Source organism: Canis lupus, chromosome 23 (genome assembly GCF_011100685.1).
Source record: "Canis lupus familiaris isolate Mischka breed German Shepherd chromosome 23, alternate assembly UU_Cfam_GSD_1.0, whole genome shotgun sequence".
NCBI lineage: Eukaryota > Metazoa > Chordata > Mammalia > Carnivora > Canidae > Canis > Canis lupus.
The window spans coordinates 26953823-26976848 of NC_049244.1; the positions used below are offsets into that span (position 1 = coordinate 26953823).

General features: G+C 45.4%; 1 protein-coding gene and 1 long non-coding RNA gene across 4 annotated transcripts in view; one reads left to right on the forward strand and one right to left on the reverse strand.

The window, feature by feature from the left end:
• The window catches only part of RFTN1 (raftlin, lipid raft linker 1), a 200672-nt gene that overhangs the window by 168952 nt on the left and 8694 nt on the right, over positions 1–23026 (forward strand). For both annotated transcript variants that reach the window (XM_038570760.1, XM_038570759.1), the window contains exon 8: positions 21061–21164. In XM_038570760.1, coding sequence (XP_038426688.1) covers positions 21061–21164 — 104 coding nt within the window. The remainder of the gene's footprint in view (positions 1–21060; positions 21165–23026) is intronic.
• Positions 11669–18418, reverse strand: LOC111091921. Of its 2 annotated transcripts, none has more exons than XR_005376998.1 (3): positions 18172–18418; positions 11910–12020; positions 11669–11759 (listed from the first exon to the last, which is right to left on the reverse strand). It is a non-coding gene; the product is annotated as an uncharacterized LOC111091921 (long non-coding RNA). The 2 variants fall into 2 exon arrangements; XR_005376999.1 differs by lacking the exon at positions 18172–18418 and adding an exon at positions 17092–17945 and having other exon boundaries at positions 11910–14873.

A 23026-nucleotide genomic window follows, 5' to 3' on the forward strand; every position in this document is an offset into this window, starting at 1 on the left:
CTTTCATAAGCCTGATATAAAGCAAAGAAGTGAGTGCCATTCATTTACATAGAAAATGTTTTGAGCATTTCCAGACCCAAAAGATCATCTCTCTTGGGCTTTTCTTATGCCTTAGGACAGAGGTGCTTACAGACACAGGTCAAAGCTAGGGTGGCTCTGTGGCTCTGGGGAGGGAGCTTGGCGGGGCCGCCCTCACTGCTCTGGATGCGCCTTCCCTCTGCACCAGCTCGCTGCCCAACAGCCACCGAACGCTATTTTTGCCTTCTGCCTTTTTTCATAAAAGCATAAATCCTCACTGGATTTTTTTTCTTTTTTGCAATTAGCAAAAACAGGCACTATTATAGGTCTTTTGTAGTGAAATGAAGTGGTAGAAAATGAACTTTTGAAAAGAGGGAAGTACCTGTATCTGTGTATCTCTGCCTCTGTCCTCTGTCTCTCACGCAGCCTGCTGGTTCTGTTTCTCTGGACAACCCTGACTAATACAGATACAGTGTGATGCCATTAATGGGGGGAAAAAGCTTCACAAAACAATATGATCTATTTTCTGAGGGTATATGTAAATATACCCTGGAAGGGCCCCCATCAACCTGATATCAGTGGTTCTCTGTGACTCGGAATGGAAGAGGGGGAGGTAGTTTTATCTATTAACATTTTCATTTTTCCATAGAGAAATATTCATTTTACTTGGGTAATTAATAATTAAATTTTAAAAGATAAGTCGTTAGGTCTCACCACATCCTTTCTTCTCTTCGTCTTTAGCTATATTTGTTTTCTTCTTGTAGATAAGGATGTAAAATGAGAGTTGAATAATTCCACTTTCTATTATCTTCAACGTATTGTACAACTTCTTGCTGTGAAGAGAGTTTTGAAAGGTGCGTGTGTGCATAAATGTGTATGCAGTCACGTATACCTAGTATCGCTCTGGGCCTAACTTTCCTCCTTTATTGGGTCTACCTCACTTTTGTCACCATCCCTGGAGAGTCAAGTACCTCCCTCTGTCCTTGTAAATCCACACTCAATCAATCTCTACAGACTCCTTGATTTACTTAGGTGCTGCAACTTTATCCTCAATTGACACTGCTACCTGGAGTCAGCTTCCCTTCAGGTGTTTCTTGCCATAGGGCCATAGTGAACTTTCCCTGAGTTTCTGACATCCCCTTTCTTCTTGCCCCTGGAAGGGTCTCTATTGCTCCTTGGCTATTAGGAACTTGATGGAGAACAGCTTAGTTTGTATGGTCTGTGTTTGCCCAAGTAAGTCACTCCTCTTCCCAAAATGATGGAGATTGTATTTAAAAAGAGTGATCCCCAAAAAGCCATTATCGGGTCATTGAGTCCTGACTTCTGCTCTTAGACTTGGGCCCTTTGCTGGGTTAGTGGATCCCTGGATGGATGGCTGTTCCTCTTCTTTTTCAGGCAGAATTCTCCCTCTGCCTCTTTCTGGGCAGCAGCAGCTTGACGTGGAATCATGAAATGTCAGGTGGATTGTGGCAGTGGCAGCAAGAGACACATGATGGGCTTTTGGATGAAAACCAGCTCTCCAGCTTCCCCATGAGATGGCTAGTACTTGGTGGAAGGTTATGTAGGAGTGAAAAAAAGGGTGAAGAGCATTAGTGGCTACAAAGCAGAGAACTCCCAGAGAAGTGCAAAACCTCAGAGGTCAGAGAGAGGGAACTGCTCTTTGCTGCCCTGGGACAAGAACTCAAAGGGGTATTTGCTGAGGCCCCTAACCTTAAGGAGCATCCAGGTGAAAAGAAGACTTCCTACAAGTAGCAAGGCACTCAGTGCTGGATGATATCCTGCTGGCCAGAAGTGCCCTGGGAAAGTAGAGACTGACAAGGGCTGCTGGACACAGCAGCTTCCGTTGGGGTGCAGATGAGCCAAGGGGGTTGGAAGAGGGGCTTTCTGCAAGAGCGGAGGCAGACCAGAAGGGAAAGCACATCTGTTCATTTGTTGGTGTTGTTTTGTTTTGTTTTGTTTTGTTTTCAAATTAGAACATTAGCAGCTGATGTCAGTGGTTTTCCAGATCCTTGGGTTCCTTTTTATCAATGTGCTTTCACTTCTAGCAACCAGCGCCTGAGTGCCTTTGCTGACACCTGTGCCTGGCTGCTGGCGTCTGCTTTGTGCTCAGGCAAAGGCGAGCCAGAAGTCCCTGGGTGTTTAGATACCCCTGGGGTGGTCCTTGTCTGTGACTGAGGAGGGTGGGTATGTAAAAGGCCAGCTCCCTGGTTCCAGGCTGGACACCCCCCAGAGCTTCCCATGGGGTGAGGCTTAGTTACCGTTCAGGGGATGTTGCATAAACCTGTGTCCCTGCTTGGCTTCAGCCTTTTGGCCGCCTCTCCCCACCCCCACGCTGCCTTATAATAAAGCTACTTGCATGCAAATCCTCCTCTCAGGGTCTGTTTCTGGGGAAACTGGCCTAAGATAGAATATGTCTTTTTTAAAAAATTCCATGTGATAATGTGAATTATGTTGCAAATTGAAATAAAAAATTATTGTGGGTTTTATAATAATTTTAAACAAAACTCTTAACAGTCCAAAAGTGCATATATTAAAAAAGTGAATCTTCCTCCCACCTCTGGCCCTCCATCCCCTAAGAGTCCCCTCTGGGAGCTCCTTCCAGAGATAAACAGAGGTGGAGGGCACACACAGCCACATGAGAAGTAGGTTGAACAGGGCCCTCCAAAAGTACCAGCTTCTAAGCCCTGGAACCTGTGCACGTTACCTTATTTGGAAAGAGGAGTTTTGCAGATGTGATTCAAGTTAAGGATCTTGAGATAGGGAGATTATCCTGGGTTATGTGGATAGGTCCTAAAAACAATCACACATATCCTTCTAAGAGGAAGGCAGAGGGAGGTTCTACACCCACAGAGAAGACGTGAAGGCAAAGTAGAGAGAAATTTGGAAACGCTGGCCTCAAAGAATAGAGAGATGCAGCTATAAGCCAAGGAATGCAAGCAGCCACCAGAAGCTGGAAGGAGCCAGAAATGGGTTTTCCCCTAGAGCCTCCAGAGGGTACGTGGCCCTGCAACACCTTGACTTCTGGACTTCTGGCCTCCAGAACTGTGAAAGAATGGATTTCTATTGTTGTAGTAAGCCACCAAGTTTGTGGTCACTGTTACAGCAGTCCTGGGAAATGGGGACATGTATGGATGGAACTGCAGGGGAGCCTTGGGGTGTGCATTTGATAGCTTGTCTGCTTGGGAAGAGAGTCTGCCAGAAACTCTGTGGGCTAGCAAGAACCTGGGTTTGCAGTGGGTTGAAGTGGGCCTGTGGTGGGGATCTCATCAGGGAACCATGAGTCCACAGACAGTTGGCCCTAAAGTGGCATGTTGTTGGGAGAGATGGACTGGAATGGGGGAAAGGCAGACGGATGCTTGGGGAAAAGGTCCCAAGGTCAGAGAATAAGAGTGGCAGTCATGGTCTCAGCGAGGATGCTTGTCAGCAGAACATCCAACTAGAAATGATTTAAACAGTAGGCATTTTTCTTCTCATCTCACCAAGCAGGAGATCTGGAGGAAGGTGGGGTGGTTGCAGAGTCAGCAACCGATGGCTTTTCTGATGGCTTAAGGACATTGCAAAGGACCTAAGTGCTGTCACCTTTCTTTGTTCTGCCTACCAGGTCTCTCTTTGGGACACTAGGCCCAAGGTGGCTGCAGCAGCTCCAAGCTTCTCATGTGAACATGTTGACAACTGGGAGAACAGGTTGTTTTTTGCCACATGCTTCCCCTCCCCCCCCCCCAGCAAAACTATTCCCAGAAACTCTCAAGCAGAGTTTGCTTGGGTCCCCTTGGCTGGGGTTGGGTCGCAGACCCACATCATTGTCAAGGAAATGGTTAGCTAGAGCTACAGAGGGTGTCACTTTGAAAGGGAACCGGGGCTAACAAGTGACTATATTGATTGACAGCCAACAGTGTTTGCTGCTGAGTGGGACTAGAAAGGTGGGGGATGCTCCTGGAAGTATGCTAAAGAAAACTGGACATGGTGACAGCTTGGATAGCAGGAGAGTGAAAAGGAAGAATTTGATGTTTTTCTTCCATAAAGTCAATGATCTGGTTCTCTCAGACACCCATATTTCACTTCCTGTACAAATTTAGTAATACAAGTTAAGTTAGACCTTTTAAAACATTTATTCAACAAATAAATATTGAGTTCCTACTGTGTGTCAGCCACTGTGAAAAATGATGAATGGAGGGAATTGGGGCAGAAAGGATTGATGTCTTTAACTAGAGAGAAGGAATACAGTCATTAAAAATGAATTCCCACCCCCTGGCCTTTGCATGCCCATAAATAATTTCTCTTCATCGTCATGCATCCTGAGGATGGTGAAAGGCACTAAGTCACCAGGACCCCCAGGCAAGAGGGGAGAGGCAAGTGTATGTACGTTCTGGTGAAGACCACAGGGCCAGGTGAATTTAGAGCTTTGCAGCAGAGGAAGGGATAGTGAACTCCGCACTAAAATTCTGAAATTTTCAGAATTTTTTAACAAATGCATTTTTTAAAAAACAGTATGCTTCAAAGCCTTCATTGTAAGCACAGAATGACAAGGAGGCAACCCTCAATGTGATAAAATAAGCTCGATCTCTAGATTTCCAAGGGTGTTTGGCATTAGAAGGGTGGAAGATAATTCTGTAAGAGTGTTAAACATATGCACAGACAGTTACTATCTTACAATTTCTGTGAGTCAGAATCCAGGTGGGCTCAACTCCTTCCCCTACAGAGAGTCTTCCAAGGCTGAAGCTGGGTATTGGCAGGTCAACATTCCTTACTAGGGGCTCTGGGGAAGAATCGACTCCTAAGCTCATTCGGGTTGTTGGCCAAATTCAATTCCTTGCGTTTGTAGTACTATGGTCTTGGTTTCCTTGCTGGCTGCCAATCAAGGGCAGGCCTTTGCTCCTAGGGACTGCCACATTCCTTCTCATGCTTTCTGTGTGGCCCCCTTAAGAACTTTTTAGACGAAATCAGGTGCTTTCAGGGTGGTATAGCCGTAGAAGAACTTTTTAGATGCTTAGACAGTCTGCAAGCTACAGAGGAGGACAGGGCAGATGGTTCTCCAAGAAGAATGAAGTGTATTAAATCAGTGACTATAGAGGGTTGAAGGGTGTTCTTGTAGTTAAGTGATCAATTCATCACCACTTCTTTGAATGTGTCCTTTTTGAAATTCACTTGGCCAAGAATTTTAATAAAACTAAATAAAAAGGAGCCTATGGATGGAGTGAGACTGGTTGAGAGACTATACTCAGCAATGAAGTGCTTTAATTAGAGGAAGTCTTTGCCCCTGGGCCCTGTGATGCCATCTTGTGCATTGACCTCTTTTGCGGCTTTTTCAATGGCTTGTGTAGAAATCTAGAAAGTAGTGGGCCTGTGGAGAAAGACCCAAAGCTGGTAAGCCACAGAGTATACTAGGGGGCCTTGAGGATCTAAAGATCATGGATGCTCTTGGGCTCTGCAAAAACATTCCAGTTGGGCATGGGAGGAAGACCATAAAGGGCACATTTGACAGTGGGAAGGGGGAGATTCTGGACAACCCACCCATGCCAGTGTCAACAAGAACTGCTTTTTCTGAATCTCTGTTTTCACAGAGTTTCTAATTTAGATTACGGTTGGTATTTGTGGAAAGTACCCCCACTGTTTAAAAAAAAAAAAGAAAGAAAGAAAAAATCCAGGAAACCTTGAAAATTACTTATCTAATCCAGCTTTTTTTTTTTTTAAGTAGGTTTCTGTGACTTTTTAATTCCTTTCTAATCTCATTATCTCTTAATTTGTCAATGTTGGATCAAGACCAGTCCAATGAAATGTAATAGAGGTACATTTAAGTATCACAAAAAAATCAGTTACATTTAAGTTCAAAAAAAATCAGTCATACAGAAGGGAGAATACTTGATTTGACAACAATTCTAATGAAAGGAATTTAATACAGGTCAACAGTATACCTACTACTCCCCTCCAGATGTTCCACATGCCCTGGGCTAGGACAAAGTGGGATTTATCAGATTACACCAGGTGTCGCTTTGTCCCCTCATTGTGTTCTCTCCTTTCCTCTGCTGAATCCCTCCTCCATCTCAAGTCTTCACCATGGGGATCCTCACACTTCCTGCCCCAGATGTTTATGGAATCATCTTTGATAACATCAGCTCTCCCTTTCTTTTGGCATCGAGCATGTTCCACCTTACTCTAGAGTTAATTTTTAAAATTGCTGTGCACACTCCATGACCCAACGACAACTAGCCATCCTTAATATTCATGTCCCCTGCTCCCATACTAATTTCTCTTGTGTTGCAAGTTTTCTGCAAACATTGGTTGAATGAACACAGAACAACATCAGGTTACTACTACTTATAAAAGAAAACCGGCCACATTTATGAACATGCCAGTCTGATACTGGCTGCCCTCAAGCCTCATGTTGCACCACAACTGCCATATTTGATGAGAAACACAGGCTATAGGGAGCACAGAAGAGAGAGGGATGGAGGGTACACTTGGAAATGGTTGAAAACAGTTGGGCATATTTATCTTAAAAGAATTAAAAACAGGGATCCCTGGGTGGCACAGCAGTTTGGCGCCTGCCTTTGGCCCAGGGCGCGATCCTGGAGACCCAGGATCGAATCCCATGTCGGGCTCCCAGTGCATGGAGCCTGCTTCTCCCTCTGCCTGTGTCTCTGCCTCTTCTCTCTCTCTCTCTCTCTCTCTCTCTCTCTGTGACTATCATAAATAAATTTTAAAAAAAATAAATTCTATAAAAAAAAAAAAAAAGAATTAAAAACAGGCAATCCGGTAGCTGACTCCCTAACTTTGAGAGGCTGACCTATCATAAAGGAGGTAGACTCTGTTTTCCTTGGTTGCAAAGAAATAACTAGGTCCCTTTGGAGAGCCCCTGTGGAACGATTCAGCGATGGAGGTGGCTGGGGCCTGTGGCTGTCAACAACCAAGTACCAGTGTGATTCACATGTTCAGTCAGTTCTAGAGGCAGGAAAGCACTAGAGCAGTTGATCCTCATAATCACCTAGGGACTTAAAAAGGCGCCACCCCTGGAGACTCCGTGTCTGTAGGTCTGGAGGGGAAAATGCGAGATCCACGTGTGAAACATTCCACCAGCCCAAGAGCCACACGACTGCAGGACCACCCTGATCCCTTCCAACTTCAACAAGCTGGGATGCATGGTTGGCTCATTGCTTTTAAGTGAGCACCCTCTTTGAGACAGAATTTTTTTATTTTAAGATTTTTTTGTTTATTTGAGAGAGCAGAATGAGCGAGAACAGGAGTAGGGGAAGAAGCAGAGGCAGAGGGAGAGGGAGAAGCAGGCTCCCCTGCTGAGCAGGGAACTCGAAGCAGGGCTCAATCTCCAGACCCTGGGATCATGATGAGATAGAAGTAACATCCTCTTCAACTGAGGTAGAAGGGATGTCTCTGAGTTTACATCTCTAGGAGTGACTGGCTTTTTTCACTTCGGTATAATGGATGAACCTTGAAAAGCCAGACACAAAAGGCCACGTAATGCATGATTCCATTTACACTAAATGTCCAGATAAGGCAAATCCATAGAAATCCATAGAAACAGTAGATTGGTGCTGCTTCGAGGGAGGGAGAGGGAGAGTGACTGCTAACGGGCACAAGAATTTTTTTGGGGGGGGGTGATGAAAAATGTTCCAAATTTAAACTGTGGTAATGGTTGCACCATTCTGTGACTATATTAAAAACCATTGAATTGAAGACTAAATGGGTGAGTATTTAGATATTTCGATTATATCTCAATAAAGATGTTTTTAAAAAGTGGTGCTTGTAATTGAAGACAGTTTAGGAAATGCAAATGAGGAAAAGAAAGCAAAAACCCTACTCTCATTATCACTGAGAAAAAAGCCACATAACAATGTAACATCTTGGTATATTTTCTTGTAGTATATATTCTGTTTACATTTGCATATTTGGGATCTTACTGTTCATACTGTTTCTACTTCATCAATTTAAATGGCTGTAAAGTATTTCAGTATACGAACAATAGTATTTTAATTTGCTCCATTAGCTTCCTATTGGTGGATTTTAGGTGTTTCCATTTTCTTGTGCTTGCAAACCATGAATATTCTTTTTTTTTAAGAAGGAGAGAGAGAGAAATCGGGGTGGGGGGGGGTGGAGAGAGAGAGAGAGAATCCTAGGCAGGCTCCACGCCAAGTACAGAGCCTGACGTGGGACTTGATCTCCCAACCCTGAGGTCAGGACCTGAGCCAAAATCAAGAGTCAGACACTTAATTGACTGACAAGCCCTCCAGGTGCCTGAACCATGAATATTCTTTACCTTTTATCATTCATTACACTTCATATCATTTTTTGATTTAAAAGTCCATACTTTTTAAGCCTAATTTTTTATTTTTATCCCACTGAAGCAAATTTTACTTTTGATTTTACTGTGAAAGTTCTTACTAGTGAAAGGGCATTGGGCAAGAAGGTAAAGGTCAGGGCTCATCACAAAAGTATTGCCCTACTTAAAGCTTATTTGGGCCATGGTGATTATGGCCCAAGGTAAAGGTCAGGGCTCATCACAAAAGTATTGCCCTACTTAAAGCTTATTTGGGCCATGAATCATCTACAGGTGATTCTGTAGAGTCACCTTCCCATATGAGGACAAAGTAACTTTGAAAGAAGCAGGAAGACTCGTCTCTATTAAATGGTAGTTGGCTGTTTTGTTTTCTAGTCTATATTTGTTTTTGCTGGTAGTAAACCATTCCAGTCTTTAGCTTCAAATAGCCATTTACTTACCTCAGGATTCTTTGGGTCAGCTGAACAGTTCTACTCTGGAGCACCTTAGCTAATCTCTCCTGGGCTCTCTTATGCCTCAGCTGACGGCTGGATGGTCCAGGGTAGCCTTGGTCACATGGCCGGTTATTGCCTGGCCATTGGCTGGGGCAACTTGGTCTTAAATATCTTAATGCCCAGGAGGTTAACTGGGCTTATTCACACAATGTCAGTCCCAGGGTCCTCAAGAGTCCCAGTGTGCTAGCTTATTTCATGCTTTGGTTTGCATCACATTTGCTAATGTCCCATTGGCCGAAGAAAGTCATGAAACCAATCTCAGATTCAAGAGGTGGGGAAAAAGACGCTATCTCCTGATAGACAATCTGCAACATTCTGTAGCAGCACAGATGCAGGAAGTGGATGAATTGGTGTGGGGCCAGTTTAATAATTTACCAGATAATCTTTGCTAAAATATCTAGTGACCTTAATGGTGACCAGCATATGACTCTGTGTGCTCAATTTTCATACAAGAATATACTTCCAGCTCCCACATACAGAATACCCAGGAGAATGGTATCACATCCTCCGGGCAGATTAAGTCACATTTTTTAATGGTAAACTCCTCTCATCAATGTTAAATGTGATTTATAGCAATTTTGGTTAAGACTTTGAGAGTAGAAGATGGCAGCAGGAGAACCTACCCTAAAAATGGGATGGCAAGTGCATTCATTCATTTACTCAACAACTATTGAACACTCATTTGTGCCAGACCCTTGCCTAGATGCTTGGGATTTGTCAGCAATGAGATAAATAAAATCCTTGCCTTTGTGGAGATCCATTCCTGTGAAGGAGGGGGCAATAAGTAGGTAAACAAATCCATGCCAAGTAGTGATCAATAAGATGAAGTGATAGGGCAGGGGACAGTGGGTGATATGGGGATTTCTCAGAGGACACCAAGTAGAGTTGGCCAGTCTCTCTGAGATCGTTTTCATTGTTTTGACTTTGGTTTGCTCTTCATCAGCTTGTCCTTTGGTGAGTGCAGATGCTGATACAGTCTCTGGAGAATTTACCTCTAGGCTATAGTGGAGCAGGGAGCCAGAGAGAATGGAAGGACTCATGGGATGGGGGTACTGGACAGTCAGAGATCTGACATGTCCTGAAGGCTGGATATTCTTCTTGGACACTCTATTAGAAGTCCACTTACCAGGAGTAGGGTCCTTAGAGGGCGTGCTCTGGGATTAGTGTAACATAATTTAGCCTGAGGGAGCAGGGAACATGGGGAGAGATGGCTGAGTTAGAATCATGGTAACCATAGCAACAAGACGCTGACAATTGGGTCACCGTGGAGAGAAAATTGACTGAAGAGAATATTGACCGAATGCCAAAGTGGGACTGTGGCACCTTGAATTCACCAGGTGGGGAAAGTCAGGAGACAAAATCTGTTGTGTTGAGCGTTCCACAGCATCAAGGTCTTAGCCACTTTCTTTTCAGAGTGAACCCAAGGCCAAGACACCCAGCCTTGTGTAGCTCTATCTGTTGCTAGTTTCCTTCCATTTCCTCTGCTGTTAAGATTTTGAGCCAACCTTTGTTCTGGGCCATCTTTTGGGTTAGCATTTTATGATTATTGGTAAGGTGTCAGGACTCAACCATAGAGGAAGGTGGTAATTTTGATGTAGTCTTAAAAGTTCTAGAGTTTCGGGGGCACCTGGGTGGCTCAGATGGTTGAGCATCTGACTTGATTTTTTTCTCAGTTCGTGATCTCAGGGTCGTGAGATCAAGCCCTGCGTCGGCTCTACACTGGGTGTGGAGGCTGTTTAAGATTCTCTCTCCCTCTACCCCTCCTAGCCCCCCAAAAAATAGAAAATAATTTTTTAAAAAGTTCGAGTTTTTTGCTGACATACTTTCAGGCCCCCAACTCCAAAGTAAATCCCTTTAATTATATACTGTGGGAAAGCTCTTTTAAATCCTCTCTTTTCCAGATAGTAGATAATGTGAAGACATAAAAAAGGTTAGAAAATGATCCTTCATCCACCTCAGAATGTCTGAAAAAAGAGTAATAAAGTGGCAAATCCCATTTACTCCCAGAGAGCCTAATTTCCTCACTCATCAACGCAAGTGGGAGGGACTTGGCAAATCTCTGGATAGAGAAAGCGTTTCTTGTTTAATTGTTATCAAACAAAGCTGCTTCCAAGTCTGCTGGAGAGGACATGCTCACCCCTGATGCATTCAGTATGTGTGTGAAATGTCAGCTTCTGGAGGATGTAAGTCCCGTGCTGCGACAGTATGAGGTCCCGCTGAGCAGCCAACAGGATGTAGCAGTTCTGAGATGCTTAACTGTTTGCACTCAGAACCGTGGCAGCGACTGTCCCCACTAACAGCTAGGTTTGCTCAGCTGTCACCCCCTTAACCTCAAAACATCCAACCTCATCATCTCCAGCATAATCCCGAGTCCTATATTGTAACGTGCCTCTTGTGGTTCTCATTCTGCGCAGGCTGGCGCATGTCAGCAGACAGCTCCGGTAGTATGTATGGCTTGCCATCATCACCTGCCACCCCACAACCCCTTCCCACCTTCCACGTATGTGACTTCAGAGAAAACCACACATACCAGGACCAAATCACCCCGCTTGTCCTCGCATCCAGGAGAGTGTTATCTTGCACATGCAGGTTTAGTTTTCCTGCCAGCTTGTCGTGGGTGGTACTTCAGGAGAAGCCAGAGCAGCTTCTCGAGCTGGGATGCTCTTCCCCAGTGGGGGGTTTTTATCACTCTTTCCCAGGATATGCTGGTGGTAGTGCTGGGCCTCAAGGTAGCTTATCACCAATTAGCCTTCAGGGCTGCAGGTGTAATGCAAGGTCACAGAGTGTCTGGCATGGAGAAAGTGAGGGTTGGGTGTGCCAGCTTTGAGTGTGGTGAAAAATTAAAAACACTGAATTCCGTTCAGTAGCAGCTATTTTGTTTTATTTCTCTCAAGTTAGACCAGGTGACTTTTACAATGGTGTTCCTTCTAGACATTTGCTCGGGCATCCAGCTCTTCCTAGAATAATAAGAATAGGATAGTTAGCTTCTACTATGGAATAAAATAGCCACCTTTTAGTGAATTTCAAGAACAACCCTTTATTGTTGCTAGTGAGTCTGCAGATCAGCCAGGTGACTGCTGATCTGGCCTCAGTTTGACTAATCCCACCTGGGCTCACACAGATGCCTCGGCAGCAGCTAATAGGTCCAAGATGGTCTCTCAAATGTCTGCCATCCTCCACCAGGCTCGCCTGGGCATGTCCTCAGCACATAGGCAGGGCTGCGTGAGAGCAAGGGGAAGCAACAAGGCCCATCAGGGCACAGGTTCAGAACTCCTGTAAGATCACATCTACCATATTGTCTTGGTCAGAAAAAAATCAGAAGACCAGCCTGGTTTCAAGGGGTGGAGAGACAGACTCTCCCTCTTTCTGCAGAGGTATGTTGTAAAGAGGCCTGGATACAGGGAGACAATAATTAAGGCCATTTTTTGCAAACAATGCATCTCAAATAATAATGACAGTTGTTATTATTATTTTGTTGGGCTCTCAAAGGGCACTAAGGTTGGTTACCTTTCTTGAGTGGTGGAGAAAATCAGGCAAAGACGTGAATTAAGCAAGGGGGGTGGGGAAAGAGTCTTCGGATGGAAGACTGCACTGCCTGCATATCATCTGCCCCCTTTTCTACATCTGAGAACTAAGCTTTTTTTTTTTTTTTAACATATTCTCTTTGAACGTTATGAAAGCCAAAGTTGTCTAAAATGAGACCGACTGCTTTCTTAGACTCTATTATGTTGGCCTAATTACATATCAGGAAAATGTTTTTCTGGGGCATTGTGTGTAAAACAAAGAGGAAAACAACATCTCCAGCCGGCCCCAGCGTCCTTGCCCCTCCCTCCTGCTGGCAGAGGCAGCGGTCCTGCAGGAGGCCCAGGGGGAGGATGAGGGCTGGGAAGGCAGGGCTGCTGCAGCCCCAGCTGGAGGGATTTGCCCTTTCCCCAGAGAGCAGAGGGGCAAGTCATTCCTTTCTCTGTCCTTCCCTCCTGCACAGCTCATGGTGGCTTCCATCTGGTGGGGGAACCGTGTTCATCTCTCCACACCCCCGCAACAGACCGGGATCTCCTGCCGCAGCAGAAGAGCCTCAACTATCTTGCTTCCCAGGTGCCCAGCAAAGAACCAGTTTGACTAAGCTGTGGAGATTCATAAATGGAGAGTGGTAGGAGTGTAGCTCTGCCCTCTGGGATGCTGAAGGACTCACTGAGTTTTCAGCAAAGACTGGCCCAGTGTTAAGCATCCACTTATCATTGAATAAATAGAGATGAAATGTTCCTTGGCATTTCCCTCCTGCCCAGCCTTCGGATCTCTACTTTCCATCACATGAGGGTATGACTGTTCCCCACATGCCCTTGGTGGCCACGGCCCCTGCTGCACCCAGGCTCAGCCAAGGCAAACCTTCATTTCCTGACAGCATGCTAACACCCTGTCTCGTCTTCAGTACCAGCCACATGCTAGACCTCTTGCCGTCTGCCACTTCCCTTCTAAAATGTCTTGCTCGTGGTCTCCCAAGACCTCACTATCAACTGCAGAAAGTCTTTCGGTTGTTGTGTTGCTTGCCCTCTTGTGACATTTGATGGTGTGAATCTTTCTTCTTAAACCCATTTCCCACCCTGACTGCTCAAGAGCTGATTTATCCCCATCCAGCCTCTGTTTTCTTTATTTTCCACTCACCTCCTCACCAGGAGATCCTGTCCTCACCAACCTCAAGCCTCCTGAGTTTGCAGCACCCAAGTATTGAGTATTGGCTGTCCCCTCCAGTTCTTTATTTTCATCCTGCCTTCCCCTGCATTTAACTGTGTATTCATTTCCTATGGCTGCTGTAGTGGCTTAAAACAACAGATTTATTCTCTTACCATTCTGGAAGTCAGAAGTCCAAAATGGGTTTTAAGAGATTGAAATCAAGGTGTTGGCAGAGCTGCATTCTTTCTGGAGACTGTAGGAGGGAATCTGTTCCTTGACTTCAATTTATAGAGGCTGTCTTGCTCAGGGCCAGTCACTCTGACCTCTGCTTCCATCCTCACACCTCTCTCCCTAACTGGCCAACCCCCCGTCCTCCCTCCATCCCCAACACCTGCTTCTCTCTTCAGAGGACCCTTTTGATTACATTGAACCCACCTGGATAATCTCCCCTTCTGGAGATCCTTAACTTTATCACATCTGCCCAATCTCTCTTACCCGTGGAAGGTGATGTAGCCCCAGGCTCCAGGGATTAGGACATAGAAGTATTTGGGGGAGTGGGTGGGTATATTCTTTCTACCACAGGCCCCATCTCATCTAGCTGCCTCCTGGACCTTCCACTGTTCCTTGAACTCAGCATGTCTAAAATGGAATTCACTCCTTCTCATTGTCTTTTTTATCCTGGACACCTTGGTTCAACATATGATCAGCCAATAATCAGGCCCCCAAGTCATGTGCATAAAACGTAATTTAATTTAGCAAGCCTGATAGTGATAGACACCGGGGTAATCTTTAGTGTTTTGCTATTGCAAACAGTTCTCCAGTGAATAACTTTGTACATTTGACATATATATATATATAGGATCAGTTCCCAGAAGTGAGATTGTTGTGTCAAAGGGTAAATGTATTTGCAATTTTGAAAGATACTGTCAAGTTGTTCTGTATGAGATTGAATCAATTTGCCTTCCTGCCAGCGGTGTATGAGAATGCTTACTTCCCCGTGGTCTTGTCAACAAAGTAGTTGTCAAACTTCTGGGTTTTTACCAGTATGATAGGTGAAAATATGTATCTCAGTAGTTATAGTTCGCTTTTCTCTTATTGTGGGATGTGGTGTTTTTTAGTGTGCTTAATGGCCATTTGAATTTCCTTTTTTTTTGTGATTCTACTCTCTTCCTGTTTGTGTCCATTTTAAAACTTGGATTACTGGATTTTTTTTAAATCAAATTTTAGGAGCTCTTCCTTTTTTTTTCTGTAATATGAGCTACAAATGTTTTCCCATCTTTTCTTTTGTCTCTTCACTTTACATAGCTTGTCCCTTGTCTTGCAGAAGGGTTTTTATGTCACCAAATTTATTATTTTTACTTCATAGCTTCCAGACTCTGAGAAAAGGCTTCCAGTAGATCCTTTAAAATTAAAATAATAAAACTGTTTTCAGTGTGGGGAGTTGGACACAGGCATCTATGTCTTCTGAAAAATCCCAGTGAAAGGATACAAAAGGAATGATCAATGATAGATACATCGGTAAGTAGGTAGATAGATGAAAAGATGATAGAGTCAATTCTCATTATTCATGGATTCTATATTTGCAAATCCTACTTGCTTAAATTTGTTTGTAATCCTCAAATAAATAATCTTGGTGCTTTCACTGTCACTTGTAGGCATATGCAGAACGGCAAAGAACTTGAGTTGCCAATATTCACGTGCCCCAGCGAAGGCATACTGTTGTTTCAGCCCTTATAAACAAGTGTCCTTTTTTGCAGTCTACTTAGTGCCACATTTTTCACACTTTTGTGCCTTTTATTGGTGATTTTGCTGTTTAAAATAGCCCTAAACCTAGTGCTGAAGTACTCTCTGGTGTTCCTAGGCACAAGAAGGCTGTAATGTGCCTTACAGAGCAAAGACACATGTTGCATAAGTTTTGTTCAGCCTTGGGTTCTAGTACTGTTAGCTGTGAGTTCAAAGTTAATGAATCAACAAGATATATTCAAAAAGGTGCCTTTCAACAGAAACACACATAAAACAAGGTTCTGTATTGATCAGGTGATGAAGATATTGTCATCAGAAGAAGCTCAAAGAAACCTAACCCTGTGTTTCCTCTAGAGCACTGTATTCAGTAATTCTTGTGGCAGCGTTATAGAACATAACTCCCATGAATAATGAAAACTGACTGCAGATAGATAGACAGACAGATAGATAGATGAGATATTCATAAGAACAAAAAGGCTGGAAGAAGGGAAATAGAAGAGGATTGATTTCAACACATTTTTAGAAAAGGAAAATAGAGGGATGCTAATTGGCTTAGCAAAGTGCAGGAAGCTGCCACCTAAATGTACAAGGAGCCATTTTTTCTTGCAGAACCTGAGAAAAGCTCTGGTTTTCAAAGTATAAATGACCATGGGATGGTGAGAAGTGAACAGCAGAAATGACAACAGAGGCATTGGTTTAAAATCCTTACATATTGTGATATGATTCCTAGCTCCTGTCTTTGTAGCTTTTGGGTCTCCAAAATAGAGCTGCAGAAAATTTTAAAATGTAATAAAAAGGCTGAAAGATAAAGGAAATCTTTCAAAAGGAAAAATAAAAAGACCAAGTAAGACAATAGGGAGGGGTAATGACATGAAAATTTCAGTCCTCCATTTTGACTTACAGAAGATCCAGAAAGAAGGGAGAAAATGGAGAAACCGAAAACTATCAAAGGAAAACCAAAGAACACTTTTCAGAACTGAAGGACAAGAACCCTCAGAATGTGAGGCCATCAAGTGTGTGTAGCCCTATGAGCAAAAACGACCCACACCAAGGCATATTGTGAAATTCTGAAACTTCACGGGAAAGATATCCTAAAAGCTTATGACACGCAACAGGTTACAAAGTATTAGCAATCAAAGTAGATATTCCAATAGCAGTGCTGATTTCTAGAAGCTAGTGAAGCAGTACTTGAAAAATCTTAATGGAAAAGTAGATTTCAGCCCAGACTTCTCTACTCGAACTGTTAGTTAAAGGTGAGGATAGTTATACTTTTATGAATGCACAGATTCAAATGACTTCCAGGGCATTTGCTTCCTAGGGAGCCACTGGAGGATGCAGTCCAGCAAAATGTGGAGGAACCCAAGAAAGAGAAAACACCAGCCTTAGATAGCACTGGCAGATGAACCCAGTCATGGAAAGCATCCAGACCAGGATTGGAGCAAGGGTGTAGAAAGCTCCAGAAGTGATGTCCCTAATGGAGAAAAAAACAAACACAGAATTAATGTATTTAGGCACATGGGATATTTATCGATGGGCATAAAGTATAGCTGTTGGAGCATGGAATAAATATTAGTCATGGGTTCACATACAACCAGACATGTGAAGGAAAAAAAAATTGAGGACATAATTAACTCCAGGAAAAATAAAGTATCCTGTGAAAAAGAAGGCAGAGTCACAGTGCATTGCTTGCCCTGGCAATGAGCAACATTTGCAAAGTTGTGATAACACAAACTTTTGATTTGATTAGAATTACACTGTGACCATTTGGGGCACTAAGAAAAAAATGTGTATGGGAATGCTAAGCCTTTACTTCTCATGGTAGGAAATAAAAGGATATCTAAAGTTGAAAGGAAAGAAACAGTGGTATATACATACCCTGCCAATAAGTGTTGGGCATTAGTGTTTTGGCAGCAATTTTACAAAAGACACACATGTGTCTTTGCAGGGCTCTCTACCTTCACACACCCTCTCCGTGAAAGGCGAAGGCCCAGCCTGGTGGCAGTCAGGAATAGAGGCAAACATTCCCCAGTCACTGTTTCCAGGTATGGAGACCATCCCAGTGCTGGTCCCACACACTTTTCAGATATGGGAAGTAAAATTCCTCTCTTCATCTACACAGTCATGTGGAAGGATCCAAGTCTTTTATTTGAAACTGCGTTTCTCCCAGATTGCTTCCACAGATTGAAAGAGGAGAAAAGAGAAGAGCAAACTGACATTCAGGATACCAACTTTCTCACTGGACCAGTATGCTACCTCCTCATTACTTCCCTGCATGGAGGATCTTTAAAAATGATCAAAAGACAAAAGCATTTCTTAGTAAACTCTACATTCTGTTGTCATGATTTTTGGAGGGTAAGGGAAGGTTGCATTGGATGTCTGTTTCCTTAGTTGATTTGCAACCACTGGAGAAATTATAGAGAACAAAGGGGGGAAAAAAGCCATAAATACAAATGAATTCCTTTTACACAAGTTGCAAAACCACAGGACATGCTCCATTTTTTTAGCACTCCAGGTGTGATCGGAGATTACGGATCCACACAGGAGAGTGGAGAGTTAATTAAAATTTGTGCTCCTACTTCCAGAAAGAAATGTCTTTCCGTTTGATAAGCGGGCTGTCTTTGGAGTGCTGTTTGTGCTTTTCTGTCCTCACTGGAGTGTCACAGGAAAGCAGATCAAAGGGAGCCTCCACCCGGATAGGTTTTCTCCCTACCTTTCTGAGCTAATGGACTTGAAAGCCTCCTCCACTGACTGCATGGGGCTCATGTCATATTCTAGAAATGCCATCTTCATGCAGTATTGGTAGTATGCAAACCGGCTTTGATAGATGCTTACAGAAAAACCACATTTACCATTAATTAAATCAAGACCACCCCAAACAGTGGGAGCGGGAGAGTGTGGCAGAGTGCGGCGCCTCGCCCCCTGCCATTTGTACTTTACGCTGCGGCTCAGGCTCACCACGTGACGGCCCGATAGTGACACTCGAGGCTGAACCCTCAGCTCTCTCCGGCAGGGTTATGTTTTGTTGTGTTTTCTCTTTTCCTTTTAGACTCTCTGCTTCTGCACCCTCTGGCTGACATCCCCTACCCTGAGGGGAAAAACTGTTTGGGAGAAATCCTGCTGTCTTTCTCTTTAAGGTAGTGACAAAGTGAAATAAAATAGAGCAAAACAGAGGCAGCCCAGGCACGGCCCGTCCGCGGCAGGCCCGTCCGCGGCGGGGCGGTCCATTGTCTGGCGGCTCGCGGTGCCCGCCGCGAAAACCCCAGCCGGCCACGGTCACTAATAAAAGGACTCCATTCTGCCTCTCAGGGCTTTGTGAGGCGCCAAAGCTTGTCCCAGTTGCCATGGCTACTGTCTGATTGTGGCGGGTTTGTCACAGCGCTTGATAAAGTGGGAAGGTTATTCTTGATAGGCCCAAGTAATCATAACCTCGCAAAGCTTGAGAGTGTGGATTTAACACTTTTCCCTCCCTCCTTGAAACGGGGACTGCAGGAGATGGGGGCAGGGTTGTCAGGACAAAGCAGCCACAGCAGGTGGCGGGGGCCTGGCCCAGTGAAGAAGGCTGCAGCCAGCTGGTGTGGAAGGGGGTTCCCCCTTGTGGCCAGGGGGCTGGGCAGAAAGGGGTGTCGTGGGGTCACCTGCCATCTCCGGGCCTGAGTGGGGACTTCAGGGAAAGGGTCAGCATGGGGGCCCCTCCTGGCCCTCCGGTCAAGTGATGAGACGTGGGCCTCTCTCTCCTTTCCTCCCTTCCCTTCCCTTCCCTTCCCTTCCCTTCCCTTCCCTTCCCTTCCCTTCCCTTCCCTTCCCTTCCCTTCCCGCTCCTTGCCTTCTTATTAAGGCCCCTTCCTTTCTCCTGCTCCTTAGCCTGCCTGTCCTTCCCCTGCCCTCTCCCCTTCCTCACCCCACTTCCCTTTCAGAGCCCTCTTCTCAAGTGGAGAAGGATGACGGAAGGTTAGCTCTGAGGTAACAACTGATTATATTTGGCCTCTGAATTGCAGACTCTTCGGTGTCATCAGAGGAGACCTGAGTGATGCGTGTCTGGGTGGTGCCGTCAGTGAAGTATCAGACTCTTGGTTTCGGGCCTGGTTGTGATCTCAGGGTCAGAAGATCAGGCCCCACCTTAGGCTCTGGGCTCCACAGGGAGTCTGCTTGAGACTCTCTTTCCTCTCCCCCTGCCCCTCCTCCCCGCCCCTCACTCACTCACTCACTCTCTAAAATAAATAAATGAATCTTAAAAAGAGAGAGAGAGAGACCTAATTGACTATTCAGGCAGTGCTTCTCCAACTTGCTGAATCAGGACTAGTGAGAAGGTTCTTTCAAACAGATTCCAGGGCACATCACCCCCAGGTTTCTGATCTGGTAGGTCTCGGCAGGGTCCCATGACTCTGTGTTTCTAACAAGTTCCCAGGTGATGCCAATGCTGCCGGCTGGGGGACCACACTTGGAGAACCGTCGTCATAAGCCAAGATACATTTTTTACAGTTGAGGAAACAGGCTCCCAAAGGATCAGTTAGTTGCCAGGAGTTCAGGTGACTTGGTAGCCACACCGGGATGGGCACCCAGCAATGGGGGTTTTAGAAGCCATTTTAAAGAGGCAAGGCTCGTCTCTCTGCCAGCTCCCTCACTCAAGAGCAGCCAGATGAGCTGGTTCTATTTCCAGAAGGCCTCCAGCAGGACAGCCACTCACTACCTATGGTCCCCTGTGAGCAGTGCCAGTCCCAAGTGAAGCTCACCTTCCGCGGTGCTCAAGGCCCGGTGTGGTCTTCTATTGTACGTGCTGGACCTCTTCCCCTGGAATGCCTCTTCCCCAGCTCCACCTGTCAAGTATCTGCCCAGCCCTTGGGCCTCAGGAAGCCTACCTTGACACACAGTTGGCATCCTACCTCTTCTGCTGACCTTCGAAGCTTCGTGGCCCTGCCAGTAGGCCATTTCATATTTCCATTACTCGAATGTTTGTGCTGTTGCCTCTGCCGGACTGTGAATTCTAGCAGCAGGACCTTCGTTCATCATTTGTACCCCACAAAATACTGAAATACTGGCTGACTAGCCCTGGTTGGAAGGAATCTGGACCCTGGTCTGAGATGTTCTGTGGTTCTGAAGCCAACCTCCGAGATGGGGAATCCATGGTAGACACCGGGCAGGGTGGAGGCCTCACTTCCAATGTCAGCAGGGAGCCCAGGGAAAGAAACCAGGCCTGGTGCAAAGTGAGAGCATGACATGGAACCCAGGGCAGTGGCCTCTCATTACGGTGCCCTCCCATGGCAGCAGGACTGAGTTTTTAAATTGAAAGGCAAGTCAGTGCTCCCCACCACCACACACACACTGATTTGAAGTACGGAGAGTGCTCATTACCCCGTTTACGTCAGGATGTGTAACACAGGTGAAGCTCCCTGTGTGTGTGACTGTGTGTGCATGGGTGACTGTGTGTCTGTGTCGCTGCTATGGCTGGATGCAAACGACTTGATCGTTTATGTGATATAATCTAACTCCCCACAGCACGCTCCAAAATCCTTAGCATATGTTGTCATCAGCCCTGAATACAGCTCTGAAGCAAGGTGATTGTGCTTCTCCAGGAGACTTACAAGAGGCTATTTGTCCAGACAAGAATAAAACCAAATTAACACATTAATCCTTTGGCTCTAATTCCTTGTCGCTGCATAGACTGAGTCAGGACCCAGAAAGAAATCTTGTGTTGGCAGTTTGGCTCCAGAGTCTGTAAGCATCCTTGGAGCGGGACCTCCAGGCTGCAGGGTGCCCCGCTTCTTTCCTACTCTCGAGTTGGCCAATTGACCAGTGCCCCCTCAGTCACTCGGCCCCGCAGCCCTCACAGTGGCCTTTCTCCCCCAGGGTGTCGAGGTGCAGACGGACTACGTGCCCCTGCTGAACTCCCTGGCGGCCTATGGCTGGCAGCTCACCTGTGTGCTACCAACTCCTGTCATCAAGACTACCAGGTAACAGTCATCGTCAGTATTATTCAACACCTACTCTGTGCTGCACACTTCATGCGCATCATTTATCTAATCCTGTGATGAGCCCTGTGAGGCTAGAGTGGTTACACAGACTCCAGCTGGGAAGTGACTGAGCTGGGATTTCAGATTGGTTTTCTTTTTTCCAGATTTTTTTAAATTTAAATTCAATTTGCCAACATATAGTATAACACCCAGTGCTCATCCCGTCAAGTGCCCCCATCAGTGCCTGTCACCTAGTTACCCCAGCCCCCTGCTCGCCTCCCCTTCCACAATCCTTTGTTTGTTTCCCAGGGTTAGGAGTGTCTCACGGTTTGTCGCCCTCTCTAATTTTTCCCACTCAGTTCCCCTCCTTTCCCTTATAGTCCCTTTCACTATTTCTTATATTCCACATATGAGTGAAACCATATGATGATTGTCCTTCTCCGATTGACTTCTTTCACTCAGCATCATATCCTCCAGTTCCATCCACAAACGAATCCAATGGTGGGTTTTCATCTTTTCTGAAGGCTGAGTAATATTCCATTGTATTACATAGACCACATCTTCTTTATTCAGTCATCTGTAGATGGACACCGAGGCTCCTTCCACAGTTTGGCTATTGTGGACATCACTGCTATAAACATTGGGGTGCAGGTGTCCCATCATTTCACTACATCAGTATCTTTGGGGTAAATTCCCAGTAGTGCAATTGCTGGGTCATAGGGTAGCTCTATTTTTAACTCTTTGAGGAACTTCCACACAGTTCTCCAGAGTGGCTGCACCAGTTCACATTCCCACCAACAGTGCAAGAGGGTTCCCCTTTCTCCACATCCTCTCCAAAATTTGTTGTTTCCTGTCTTGTTAATTTTCCTCATTCTCACTGGTGTGAGGTGGTATCTCATTGTGGTTTTGATTTGTATTTCCCTGATGGCAAGTGATGAGGAGCATTCATTCTTAACCATCACCTCTGCACTCCTTTTCCCACATGGGGAGTCTTGGCCCATGAATCATGACTGCCAGGCATGTCCAAGATGAGCCTGCTGGGTTGAGGGGACCCAGGGCTCTCAGGTACAAAAGAAATTGAGTCCCTACTCTGTGTCCTATGCTGGCCTGAGGAGGTACCTTGCATGTAAAGCTTCATTTAGTCCTCAAAAAAATCATGTAGGGTAAAATCTTTTTATGAAACCTATTTTACAGCTGAGGAAGGTATGGCCAGGGAGGTTGAAGGACTTACCCAAGATCATGATCCTGGTCAGTAGTCCCACAAAGAGGATATGAAGACCTGTGGTCTTGGCTCTTGTTTGTGGCACTCCCTACAGTTTCACATTTAGGAGAATTTGTCCACCTTAGGTTGGCCCACCCTCCATTGAGCTCATGGGCATTTCCCAGGCACATCAACCCTGAAAGGCCTTCCATCTGTATTTCAGGTTTATCTCAACTAATCCTCCCAACTATCCTGTGGGGTTATAAGCATAGATATGATTCCCATTTTACAAGTGAGGAAACTGAGGCTCAGAGAGGCTCTATCATGTACCTGAGGCCACACAAGCCAGTAAGTGGCAGAACTGAGACTAGACCCTCAGTCTCCAGAGTCAGGTGCTCCTCTACACCAGGCAGCCTTGTCACCGACCTGGCCTTCAATATTCCACCTTCCCTGAGTCCTACTGCATGCTCACCATTGCAGGGTGATGGCCAGCATGAGGCAAGGCTGGTGATTTTGGGGGGACAGCTGGGCAGTGCAGCTGCGGAGCAGTCGCGGACTGAGGGTGGAGAATGATGGTGACGATCTCTGCCTTCCTGGGTCCCTCCATGAGGCTGTGTGGGCTTTCCACATGTCTTCCTCCTGACACTGGGCCACAGCGGGT